The sequence below is a fragment of the Acartia tonsa genome, chromosome 12, assembly GCF_053477335.1.
Source record: "Acartia tonsa isolate MP-2025a chromosome 12, ASM5347733v1, whole genome shotgun sequence".
Lineage (NCBI taxonomy): Eukaryota > Metazoa > Arthropoda > Copepoda > Calanoida > Acartiidae > Acartia > Acartia tonsa.
In genome coordinates, this window is record NC_137271.1 from 5,241,026 (window position 1) to 5,255,361 (window position 14,336).

General features: G+C 29.7%; 1 protein-coding gene across 2 annotated transcripts in view; it reads right to left on the reverse strand.

The window, feature by feature from the left end:
• Window positions 1-14,336, reverse strand: part of LOC145334326 (teneurin-m-like) — a 132,109-nt gene that overhangs the window by 29,784 nt on the left and 87,989 nt on the right. Inside the window, exons 25-26 of one of the 2 annotated variants that reach the window (XM_080179737.1) lie at window positions 9,392-9,418; window positions 4,089-4,277 (exon numbers count right to left, since the gene is read on the reverse strand). In XM_080179737.1, coding sequence (XP_080035863.1) covers window positions 4,089-4,277; window positions 9,392-9,418 — 216 coding nt within the window. The remainder of the gene's footprint in view (window positions 1-4,088; window positions 4,278-9,391; window positions 9,419-14,336) is intronic. The other variant, XM_080179738.1, reaches the window with a different exon arrangement.

Here is a 14,336-nt window from a genome sequence, read left to right on the forward strand (position 1 = left end):
AAATCCATTAAAGTGCCTGATGTTGATAAGCCAACGAATAAGAAAATGTTATTATAGGACTTTGGGGACTAGTGTAGTAAACATCCCATTCTGGTCTTGTAAATATTTCATATTTGGAAGATTTTTTATCCATAAAAAGTAAAAAAAAGAAAATACAAGACATATTTAACTTTTGGTCAGTACATTAAATTACATATACACACATAAAAGTGTTTTTAGGATACTACTAAAAACTTTTAACAATCAAAAAAAATCCAATTTGAACAATTGTTTTTAGTTGAAGCTACTTAAAGTGACTGACTCAGATTATGACGTTAAAAAAATTAACCAATAAAAGGCCAGTATACACTGTAATTGACCAATGGTAAAATTTATAGTGGCCTCTCATTAGTTAATTTGTTTTTACGTCATAATCTGAGTCAGCCACTTTTACTAGCTTCCTTTAGTTTGTCAGAATTCGATGTATTTTTAGGCACTTTTTCAAAGGTTAATAAATTTCTTATTTTTGAATTTTGAAGAAACATTTTATTTTTATTACAAGTCCCAATGGGTTTGAATAATATGTTTTCTGTAGCTCTTAATCTTACACATACACACACACACACACACACACACACACACACACACACACACAAACAAAAACACACACACAAACAAACAAATAGACCAATGTACCAGGTAGGAAGGGGACAATATGATTTTTATTATGATAGTCCCCAAAGTTTATAATAAAGATTTATCAATCGTTGGCTTAGTAACTTTGGGGACTTTTCTTGGATTTTAATGGGTTGATTGTCAAAACGTTTCAACCACTGATTATAATCTACAGAATTGTTAATTATGAGTATCATCATTGGGGACGTACAAAATTTATCAGCCATTGTCTTATCCCTAAAAACCCTGGCAATGTACACAACATTAAACAGACCATATGGGGGTTTTAAAACAAGAAATATTTACCTAATGTAAATATTTGGTTCACGGGGGGACATTTTAACCCGTTGATAACATTTTTATTTCCTAATTTTTTTTATTAATAATAAAGTTTATTAAGAGTAAATAGACAGAAAAAACGAGAATTTGTTTTAATAATGATTATTTAAGACTAACAAGGACACTTTATTTTCTTCTGATATATATTGTAAATACTTCAAGAAAGTATAAAATTATTAAAAATACTAAAAAATATTAAAATCTGAATTGATAAGACAATGGCCTATACATTGATTTTTTTCACCAATGATAATACAATAAATAACCTCTTCTGTAGATTAAAGTTAGTTGTTGAAACGTTGGAACACTCAACTTATTGAACCAACCAATAAAAATTAACCAAAGTCCCTAATAAGCTACAAAATAGGAAAACGTTATTATATTATTGGGGACTAGTGTAACACATAGCCATTATCCCCTCTCTCTCTCTCTGAAAAATAACTCCTTTGATTATTAATGCTTTTAATTAATATTGAAGTTAATTTCAATAATTACTGGTAATTAGTTTGATATAGAAGATCAAATGGTTTGCTAATATCACACCTACACACAACTACTCGACATCTTACATTAGTGCTAATTAGTTCATTATATACGTACAGTGTGACCTTCAAAAACTTGAATTTTCAATAAATTTTAGTTTTACATAAATAGGACAATTTTAACATATGTCAATAGTTAATTCTAAGATTTAAGTTACATTAAAAATTAAATTTTAAGCTATTAACCGAAAAGTTTTCATGTTCATTTCATCAAATTGCCAACTTAAAGTTTTTTTTTGAACCACTCTGCAGATATATTTGCCACATTAGGTGTGGCTATTTGCATGTTTAAATTAGTGCACATACACACACACATATACACACACACACACACACACACTAGCACACACACACACACATATGCATAAAAATGCCAAGTGCAAAGAATTAACAAGAAGGGCTAAATGACAACCTTTTAAGGTAGACAATTTATATTTACATTTTTAACAACAAAAACAATTTTTTTAGATACTTTTAAAGAAAAATTAAATTATTATGATATTTAATCTCTAAAGAAATATTATATTGCCTCTTAACTTTTTTCACCAGCTAAGTATGATCAGTTTTGGGACAAACTAACCATCTATAATAATAATAGTTATCAACGCAGAAAATAACTAGATATTTAAGTTATCTACCAGTATGACTTCAAAGCCGATTGATGTCCGCTGGATTACAACCGATTCTCATCAATACTGAAAAATCATGTATAGCATCATATAAAAGACAATTATCCAGAAATATTTAAATAAAAATCATAAAATTAATGCCAGTTGTGTTAGCCCTGATAGGCCAAAGGCGCGGGGTTTAATCTAATATTTTTTTTATTTTATTATCCGCGAAAAGCTGTCTGTATTACGATGCGATAAATAACCATTTTTGGCTGGTGGCAAACCTGTTGCCAATTTGGCAACCTGTATATAAAACCCTGTGGGGTGTATATGGATTTCAGATTAATTGGTTTTGGATCACCCTGGATGCAAACCTCTAAATTACAATTTACATAGAGAAAGAGAGAGAGAGAGAGAGAGAGAGAGAGAGAGAGAGAGAGAGAGAGAGAGAGAGAGAGAGAGAGAGAGAGAGAGAGAGAGAGAGAGAGAGAAAGAGATAGAGAGAAAGATGCAAAATTTATCAAGCAAATTCTATATGTGTAGTGCTTTATACTGTAAATTTATTCTGTTTGAGTAATGACGTTATAATTAAATTCAAAATAAGCTCCAAAAGAAACCTTTTAACTTTTTTCTGTTAAAAGATCACTAAATTTACAATATTAAAAAGAAATATATTTCGGTGGACAATGCACCCTCTTCAGTAGTTTAGCTGGATGTTAAAAGTAAACTCTAAAGAATGACAGACAGACAGACAGACATAGTTATCAAATACTCATTTGCAAGAGAGAATATACAAATTTATAATATGACATATAATGATCTAGAAAAGTGTCCAGAGTAATATACATATAAGCACATTAGTCATGGGATTACCAGCACATAAATTCAGACGCTTATCTTGAAAAACAGCTGATTATGTACCATAACAACGGACGGGCACAATTGCAGAGCAGCTTCGCTGCTTAAAAATGGTAGAATCAGGTAAAAGAAAAAGTTTTGTATGCCTCAAGATTTCTTCTGTATTTTCTGAAGGGATGCATTCACACACACACACACACACGAACACACACACACACACACTCATACTCACATACACACACACACAAATAAGTGCATAAAACGCATGGATAAGGAATATCCCCACATTTTTTAAGTGTGTAGTTCTGCTTTTGTAGATTGAAAATTCTCAAAACGTAGGGTAGAAAAAAAAGAAAAAATCTTCACCAAAATTTCCCCCAATAAGCTTTGATGTATTTTAAGCGAAATCTTTTTTTAATTAGAGGTAGAACTTATTTTTTTTATCCATTGTCTAATCCTATTACCCCTGATAAAACATGGTGCTCACCCAATCATATTGAAATCCCAAATAGAATATCTATTTGGCCGTCGAAAAATAGTTATTTATCGGATCGTACTATAGACAGCTTTCCGCGGATACTAAAAGGAAAAATATAAATATTAATTCTCTCTTTGTGGGTCCCGAGGGGCCGATGGCTTGGGCCAACTAAACTGGTATTGATTTTATGATTTTTATTTTATTGTCCGTAGAACGATACGATACATATTTTTTTTGTATCACAACCAGTTCTAATCCAGCAGAAATCAATCGGTTTCAAAGCCAAACTGGAAAATTGTTAAGACTTAAAATGTCATAAAAACACAAAACAAACAAAAAATACAAAATTACAAAATTGGCAATATCATTTTTTTGGCAACCACGTGGCAATTTATGTGCATTGAGTGCCTGGCAATACAATCAATCAATCCATTTATGCCAGATATTAGTTATGTAAATTTTCTGGAAAATAATATTGTTTTTTTTTTGCATTTGTATTATTTATGATTGATCAATGTAATAAAATTATAAAAATATATTCGTTTACCTATTTCAACAATTATGTAACAAAATTGTTATGCACGATAATTAAATGGGTTTTCTTACCTAAGTGGTGAATAAGGATTTCTTCCAAACTGTAGCATAACAGGTCCACCGCCATTGACCATCAGATCAAACCATCCATCGTCTCTGGTCATGGTGAAGCCCTCGTTGACCCCGTTGGTGGATACGCGCACCCCGATGAGGCCCATGCCGCTTGGGGTGATCACCTGACCGCGAACAACAGCTGCCCGGCTAAAGCAAGATGACAATTAGTATATTAATAAAGTTTAGCCGCCATTTTTATTTATAAATGAAACTATTGGTGTCATTAATTTCCCGCCTTTTTGCATTGGAATTTTTTTCCCGCAAAAAATTCAAAGTTCCCGCCATTTAAAAAACTGGCTGTCAAAAAAGTTTGTTTAAATAAAAATGGCGGCGATTTATAAAAGCAATTTAATATTAATTCACAATACAAAGCTTAAGGTTTTATAATAACAATTAATAAATTATATTTTTTATTTAATAATGAAAAAAGTTTTAGATAAGATAATAAATATTGAAAAATATCTAAAAAATAATTCTGGACATCGATGACGGAAAATATCATGTTTTAAGGTCATTTAGTCCCTCAGAATATCTTATTATGCTCACGCAAGGTGTCATGGGGTTTTCACGAATAAGGGAAATTGTTATTGTAAAAAAATTATTTCTAGCTCCTATAATGCAAAAAAAAAACACTTTAAAATCTTACTTAACTTAGCCTAAAATAATCATAGTAAATTTCATTTTTCTTCATATAAAAAAGTGTACCAACGGCTTAATGTTTATTAAACTATTTAAACATCCCTTTTTCTGATTATGAAATACGGCCGAAAATTCCTCATATCTTAAAAATGGCAGTTTAATATAAGCCTTTCATATCACTCTACAGATATTTATCTTTAACAGATATCATTTTTTATCCTTATCAAAAACAAAAACGTAAACAATATATATTTTTATAGGGGTAACACAACAAAATGTAAAAAAGGAATTCGGCAATCGTTGTCGCAGTCGCAACAAAATAACGACTGCCGAGCCCTTGTAAAAAAGCTAAAATCTTTTTTTAAAATTCAAAGTAAAGTCTTTTTAAAACCTTTTTAATAGACAATGAAAGACAAATGCCCTAATTGAAAAATTCTAATGTTGGTTTTGTCTATAATAAACCCTTTCCAATAAAACGGCAGTTATGTCTTTTTTCAACTGCTAATTAATTAATTTTCGTTCTACATGCATGCATTTTAATATTTATCTATTTACATTAAGTGAAGCATATTTCAAAATTATAAAAAAATGTATTTAAATATAAAAATCTTCCAAAATTAATTATAAAAATGTTTGAAAATAAAGTAGTTTATAATTTTGAAATTTACAAGCAGGCAGAGCGTTAAATTTGAAGTCAAATGCATTTCTAAAGCCTCTAAAGAATCCTAGTGGGATCAAGGGTGCTAGGGGTAGTTAGGGGTTGTTTGGAGTCTTAAATATTTAAAATTTTTACAACTAGATTTGTCATTTGAAAAAACTAGAATACCTACAACTTTTCCGTTGAAAAAATCACGACATAAATGCCGGAAAAATTAAAGGCAACAAAATTTTTCTTTAGTTCTTCAAGCAAAATGTCTCAATTTTGCCTTAAATTCTTAAAAATTATAAATCAAAATCTAATTTTAAATATATGTACAATGAAAAACAAAAGTTAGATGATATAAATGCACATTTGGTTTGAAAAGCAAAGCCTTATAGACATAGGAAACATGGAAAAAAGATCAGGGGGGGGGGTGTGGTGGGTTGTGAGAAAGTGAGTAAAATAGAGGGGGTAATTCCTTTTCAGGTTAGTTTTACCATAACCTCACCCCCTTAAATCTATTTAATCCAAAAAGTCACGTTTCAAATCAATAAAAAAATAGAAATAGCATTCAAGTAGACTAAAAAACCTCCAAAGTCAATATTAGAGCTTCTTTAAAAAATGCCTTATTTAAAAAAAAACATTTAATTTGATTAGCAAAAATTTTTAAGATAATTTTTTAAGGGCCATAATTCAGTTCATTTTAGTTACTAACAAAAAAGGGAGGGGTATGTTCCTAATTAATCTAAAAAGAAACTGCCGCCAAACTGGGAGAGCAGGGGGGGGGGGTTAAGAAGTCTTGCTCAGAAGCTAGCCGAGCCCTGTAATTTGCATGCAAAAAGATACAAAAAAGGTTGCAAAAATCGGGTCATGCAAAAAATAAGAAAGAGCTATGAGAATAAAAGACGCGGAAATATCTATATTTTATAATTTGAACTTGATAATCGCCCGTTTGAAGACTTAATAGTACAAAATATTTAAAATTGAATATTGATTAAAGATTATATTCTAAATATGTTTTTTTAAAGACAATTCTCAAAATTATAGATATTGTTTAAAAGTCTTTAGAGAAAAGAAAAATACGAAGAATCGCCCCTTAAGGTGCGTTGCCACGAAAGGGACTATACCCGATATTTTAATACAATATCAATATTTTTGTTTTTATTAAAAATCCTTTTTATCCATATTTTAAGGCTCCTTTATTTCAAAAATAAAAGGAAGACATACTTAAAGGGATGAGACAATGGCCGATAAATTGATTTACATCCCCAAAGGTGAGACACAAAATTACCCCTTCTGTAGATTACAATAGATGGTTGAAATCAACACTTAACTTATTAAACAACCAATCAAAATTCATTAAATTCAAAGTCATTAAGCCAACGAGTAAGAAAACGTTATTATAAAACTTTGGGTACAAGTGTAATTAACAGCCAAATGTCTCCTCCCTCCCTGCTTAAACCTATGTTCTTAAAGATAATTGGATCAAGAACATGAAATATCAGAGATATAACAATAAAAGATAAATCAATCTCTCATAAAATTGTTTAACTCAAATAGCACAATTTTTATTCAATATTGGCAAAAAAAATTTCTTGAGATAAAATATCCCTTCCAATTTTCAAGCTACCAACTCAAGTTTCCAAGAATCAATTTCAAATAATTTTTGGTCCATTTCAAGACTTTTTGAGGCAGTGGGCTGAAAAATCGCAGAAAAAAGTGCCCAAAGCAAAATTAAGGTCAAAGATTCAGTATAAGGAAGTTAGCAAAAAGTAATTTCCCTTAAAATCGATTTTGACCCTTTTTTGCGCATTTTTTCATAGATTTTTTAATTATCTGTGGTAGGAAATCGGAGCCATTTTAATTTTACTAGAATATTGTCGGAAATTTTTATATTTACAAACAATTATTTTATGCTTTTCAAAATTTACTACGGTTATTATTTTGGATAAAAAAACGCGCAAATCAATTTATATTTTAATTTTAGAGCCTTTTAATCATTTTTACAATTATTTTGAATTTTATGAATTTTAGTTAAAAATCAGGCAAGAAATGACAGATTTTGTAGACTGAATTTCCTTTCAAAAGAGAAGCTTTCTATATTTAGGACAGTTCGGTCAATACGTCCGTATTTTAGAAGGATTTTAGTTCAGTTTAACTAAACAATCAAATTCGTTGTTACTTTATAATTTTAAATATTCGTTGGTCTGTCCATCTAAGTAATTTGTTTAGCTATTTTTTTATGGATGTTGTAATCCTTGTTTCGTACAATAATTTAATCATTGTTGTTGATCAGTGAAAAATTATTTTCTATTACAAAAGTGTGACATTCAATTTTTCACGCGTTTTTCATTGTAGCAGGGGAATAGGAATATGTAATTTCTTATTGAATAGAATTGCACTTGTAACCATTTTGCTCAACCTATCCTATTATCATTTACTATTTACTTCGCCTCTAGCGTCAAAGTAAGGCTGAGGGAGGTCATAAAAATAGCTTAAAACCAAGCCATAATATTTGTAAAGCTTCCAAGGTACAACCCATACGGAAAAACGATTTCTGATATCTTAAGCTTCAGACAATAAACGGGTATAGTCCTTTCCACGACATCCCTCCATAAGGAGCGATTCTTCGTATTTTTCACAGTACCTTTTTTCCTATTTCTAGCCCCTGCGGGGGGCTCTAACCCTGCGGGGCAAATTACCTAACCCTGTGGGGCAATCACCTAACACAATATAACCTAACCTAACCTAAAATAACCTATAAAAAGCCATTTTAAAAATACGAAGAATCGCTCCTTATGGAGGGATGTCGTGGAAAGGACTATACCCCAATAAACTCTTGATGCTTTATGTTATGGGATTATATCTTTTTAACTATAGAAATAGAATTTTTTTGTCCCTTTACCCCCCTTGATTAAGGTATAATAATAGAACATGTGCCCAAAATTAATGTAATTTTTTTTTGGGGGGGGGGGAGTGTATTTGGTTAATATTAAGGATCAATTTTGGGTTTTATTTGGGTGACCCTCTTTAATAAATCATGTTGATTAATATTAAACCAACAGCATTTTTAATATAGGGGTAGAAATATTATATCATATTATATTTAAGAAGGCATGCAGATTTAGAAAGCGTTATATATCAAAAAGATTTTTTTCTCGAAAAAAATGAAATTTTTCTTTTTATCGATGCTAAAGTAATTTGGAAATGGAAATTTATGAAATTCTAAATTTTTTACTATGTTCAAATCTTAAAATTAGAAGTAAATTTAAATTATATGATTTATAAAAAAAAGGAAAAATTATTTGGGTATATTTTTTGTCCTTTATGAAGGTTTTGTATATACTTTTTAATAACTACAAAATACTTGTCTAAATGAGCATTTTTGGTAGTTATCAAAAATAATTTAAAAAATGTGATACTATGTAGCAAAGGGTGTTTTAAAGGGAATCAAAACTAACTGTAACACGTATTGAATTTAAAAAAAAATGAAAATGAAAAAATGATATGTTATTGTGATGTTAAGTGTTCATTCGCCTCCGCTAAGGATTACTGCATATAGCATATTAGCATAAAAAAGAGCGTTTAATTAAAATACTAAAAAGTCTTTTTTTTCAGACGCGATTGAACAACATTTTTGTAGGGATCGCGAAGCAAGATCTTAAGGGATAAGACAATGGACGATAATGATAAATAAACAAAATAAACCCTTTTGTAGATAAAAATGTTGGTTTTTAAGTTTGAACAATGAAAGTTTAGAGACAATTAATCAATATTCATTAAAAGTCTTTGAGCCCACGAATAACGTAACGCGGTTATACAAGTTAGGGCACCAGTGTAATTTACAGTCCTATGTCCCCCTCCCTTCTGTGATAAAGTAGCCAGCAATCCCTAACAAAACAAACACAATAAAAACATAATTGGATGCACATATATTAATTAACTTATGTTACAGTTAATTCTTGAGTTAGTTGAGACTTACCGCGGAGTAAATTTGCTCCAAAAGACACTGTAGTAGCAAAATACAATACAACAATTAACATTTATAAACATCGAGAAAATAAAATTACTGTTTAGTTAAACTAAATTTGTTGGGGAATTTTATGAAATTGTTTTTTTTTGTATGCCCGTATAAGGGATTCCTTATAAAATTTAGTTATGTCTATCTTAACTTAGGGGTAACTTTCATTTGTTTGGTATGCCTATTTTAAAGTGATTCAAACCCTTAACAATTTCATAAAATTCCTGCTATCATAAAACTTAAATTAAAAAACTGTAAAATTAAAAGAACTAAATGATAAAAATCTATTTCCCCTTCTTTTTTTGCTGCTTAAATAAAAAAAAGTAAAATAAAGATAGTAGTGAAGTGGATAGGAATGTCTATAAAGATGTAATAGCAATTTGGCCAAATTAGTATCCTTACCCCCTCCTTCTCTATACCCCCCTCCACCCCCTCCCCCCCAACACTATTACAAATTCTTGAACTCTATTTGGATAAAGATAAAATGATCTTACACAGCTCTGAATTCCATTTATCCGCCGATAAAACAGAAATAAAATTTAAATCTACATTGAGTTTTCCAGCATGGCTTCGAAACCGATTAATGTCCGCTGGATTAGAACCGATTCTCAGCCATACTGGAAAGTCATGTAAAGCATCGTATTACAGACAATTTTCTACGAATATTAAAATAAAAATCTTAAATTTAATACCAGTTTTGTTAGCCTTCTGCAGCTCAGGGCAAACAAAACTATTTTTAATCTGATAGTTTTTCATTTTAATATCCGTGGAAAGCTGTCTATAATACGATACAATAAACAACAATTCTTAAATGGAACGCGGGAGGGCAAATTTAAACATTCTCAAATTCTTTTGTGAGAAATTTGCGAGTTTTTAGAAGGATTAGGGTCAATTTAGAAATTGCTGATAGAAATCTAGACATTTTTTATAGCCCCTATTGTTTAGAAAATAAATAAAAGTAAATAAAAGTAAAAAAAAGCTGTTTAAAATCTTATTCCAAACAAAAAACCATTCAGTTTATAAGTTTTACATCTTCTAATTGTACATCCAACACATAAATTAGTAGGAAAAAAGATTTTTAAATTCTTATTTTTTTTTCAAAAAAAATTGGGGGATTTTTTTGGGTTTGAAAATTACTGAACATCATTTTTTATTTTCTTTTATCCTACTTTAAAGAAACATATTTTTAATGTAACAAATATCTATAATGTAGTATTTTTGAAGTTTAAAAATCTAATTCTTTTTTATGGGACACCCTAAATTATTAAAAAATAACTACATTATAAAAAGATGCTATAATGTAATAAAGTTTCTTCTATACTTAATACATTAACTAACACACATCTAAAACATTTAGTAAGTATAGCAACATTGAGCGATAATATATAAACACATAGAGAGAGTTTAGAGATATTAAGCAACATCTAGACATCAAATATATTAATTTTAATTTAATTAACTTTTTTTTTGAGACATTTGATGTTTTTTATTTGTTTGTTTGACATTTCCCAAATTAAATTACTGGAGTAAACTAATTTTATGTGTTTGTAAAAAATACAGGATGAACAAAAAGTGATTTTCCACTAAAATTTTTTTTCTCATAAAATACTAAAATTTCAAAAAATATCATAGTTTTGAAACAATATTTAAGAAAATCTTCTAAATATACAGAAACTTGGCTTTTTGAAATTAATTTCAAAGTGTGAGTTATACTTTGTGAAAGTAGATATTTTTTTGATCCACCCTGTATTGTTTTCTTGAATAATTGAGTATGACAAACCAAAATGATAATTGACATCAATAATTGAATTTGATTAATGCTTACAAATGAAAAAATCAAAATTTGTCATTTTTCATTAGTTTTCAAAAATAACTTTAAATTTCCTTCCCAATCTTCAAACAAAATCATAAAAATGCTACTTAAAAACACCTTAGTCTCAAAAATACATGTAAAAAGGGGCTAAAAAAGGAAGGCGGTATTTTGTAATCGGGGTTTTGTGTGTGATATAGGTGCAGAGGGAAGTTGAAATAGCGCGCCAAAAATAAAACACATAGAGAGAGAGAGAGTTAAAGAAGGCCTTTACATCAAAAGCGCTAAAGTTATACATATATATAAATACACATCCATAAGACACCTTTTCTACCCCCATTATGGACAAAGGTGTTCTTGTTTGTTATTTTTTTTCATAAAATATATGTGTTAGTTAACATATCAAGTCAAGTAGAATTTAGTTTTTTAAATTCACTTTTCTGGGAGAAAAAAGATGCCTTGTTTTGAAAAAAAAGTCTTTACAATTTTTCTAAATAAATTTTGTTGTTTTTTTACATATTTTCATTAAAAAACCTACATATTTAATATGTTGTTTTTTTAAATTGAAGATATAATGTTTTTTTAAGAAAGAGAGAAAGTGACAAAAATGAGAGAGAGAGAGAGAGAGAGATGGTCCAAATGTCCAATTGAAGCGCAGCAATAAAACAAATTATTCCAAGAGTAGCTGCGCTGTTTGAAATGGAGATAGAGACCCAAACTAAAACAAAAATGAATTGCTTATTTCAGAAAAGTTTTAAATTGAAATAAAAATATTTTTAGAAAAAATAAGAGAAATTAAGTCAAAGAGAGAGAGAGAGAGAGAGAGAGAGAGAGAGAGAGAGAGAGAGAGAGAGAGAGAGAGAGAGAGAGAGAGAGAGAGAGAGAGAGAGAGAGAGAGAGAAAGAAAGACACTTGTATGAAAGTTTAAAATTCGCAAAAGGTTTTTCTCATCGTTTATCCCTGTTAACCGTCGTGCTGTTGTTATATCGACTCAAAATCTAATGTTATCATTAGAATTACGTTACAAATAAAGCATAATGTCGATAATATGCCAACTTGTCGACAGAAATAAATCAACGAAATACTTCTGCGTTTCTAACAGGGTAAATTTTTTTGTGAGCTAAAGTTTTTCTTATCCCATGGAGTTTATTCAAACTTTAATGGTAAATATAAACTAGAAAAAAAAACTTCAACAGTTGTCAGGGACAAGGGTGGTGCGTCCCTGAAAAGAATGTATCCAATTGAAATTCAAAGCTTAAAGTCAGGGATTCAAAAGGGATAAGACAAAGGACGGTAAACAATATTTTGCGCTCTGTACATCAAAATTAAAACATGAATAGTACTTGAATAAAGCAAAAGTACCCAAAGATTTTAAGCCATCAAATGAGGAATCGAGTTATTAAAACTTTGGGTCTAATGTCCCCTACCTAATAAACCAACCAACCAAATCGAGTCAATTTAATAATTCTAAATTATGGCCAAAGTCTTATTTTGCTACAACAACAGCATTAAAGGTCTATTGGTGGGACTCAGAATTGCTACTCCCTTCTTTTTGATTCTTAAACGAAAATAAAACTTTCCAAAATTATTTATTTACACCGAACTTAAATTTAAAAGAAATTTATATATTTCATTTAGAAAATATTTTATTTTCTTAAGTCCGCTCATCCTTACTTACTAATTCATGCTAAATTCGGTATTCTGTGCTACTTCAGAACATAATTTTCCTTGTTTTTTATATATATATCAATGAACCAATAATGGGGTCGGATTTTCCCTTCACTCTTTTCCTTTTGATCCAAATTAAGGATTAATCATATAGTCTTTCTATATATTGCTATTTCAATTCAGGGATTACAAGAGATAGGACAATGGATGATAAAAAGGCGCATAGCACTTCTGATGATAAATATTTTCTGTAGATTAGAATTATTGGTTGAAATTTTTACTCTACGAGTTTTGAACTAACCAATCAAAATTCAAGAAAGTACGCATTTTTAAGTCAACGAATAAGATAAAGTAAGTTTAAAACTTTGGGTACTAGTGTAATTAAGAGTCTAATGTCCCCTCCTCCCTGAAACTTGTCTTGAATCCCTCAACTGTTTAAAGGAAATAATGGCACAATTATGAGTATAATTGAGGAATGGATGTAGAAATACGTGGATATTATGACAGGAGAAAAAGTGTCGTCAATTTAGGTTACAATTTTGCCTCGCTTTTATTAATCGGCCCGTTTTTCCAGTAGGAAGGGAGGGAATGGGGTAAAGGAGGGTTGATGGGGAAGATTGTTAATTTAGCCCGCTACAGAGTTTAATTAATTATAGAACATGAAAATCTGGTGTAAGATCCATGTAATAATATATCCATTAATTGAGGAATAGTCCAAATAATTATAATATTATTGTTCCTGCTATTTGGGTCACTAGAGTAAACACTATTTAGAACAATAGAGCCAATAAAATTAGAGTGACAGTTAAGGGGTAAGATAGTAGAAATATCCACGTTATTTTGTTTCAGTAAAAGGGTCATTTAGGAATGATTAAAGTGGTAGAAGGGAGGTATGGGGGAAAAATTCTAGTTATTTGGATCTCTATTAAACTCTGTTATAAGATGCATAAAATGGTTGTTTATGTCTATTCCTGGGTTTATATACCATACAATTAGAATGTCGATGCAATAAAATACAATAACTGTTTATTTTAGAATCGCAGCTACTCTATAATTTGTCGAAATTTAGCAAATTAACGTTCAGAAATAGTCTAGAGAGAAAGACAGGAGAAATTAGACTGAAAGCCAATATTTTTCATGGAAAATAGATAGAATTATCAACTAAAAAGAAAGGTAGATAGACAATTAATATTAATATTTAGAACTAAAATATCCAAAACTTAAAAAACAAAACGTAAAACTAAAGAAAATCCACCAACAAAAAATACCAAAAATCCTCCATTATCATTTCTTAATTATTTCCCATTAGTAATAATTAGTAAGGCAGTAAAAACAAAAGAAAATAGAAAAATAATACAACAATCGTCTAAAAACTGATAGATATAAAAGAAAGAGGCATTTAAAATATAAAAATGTTGTTTTTTTATT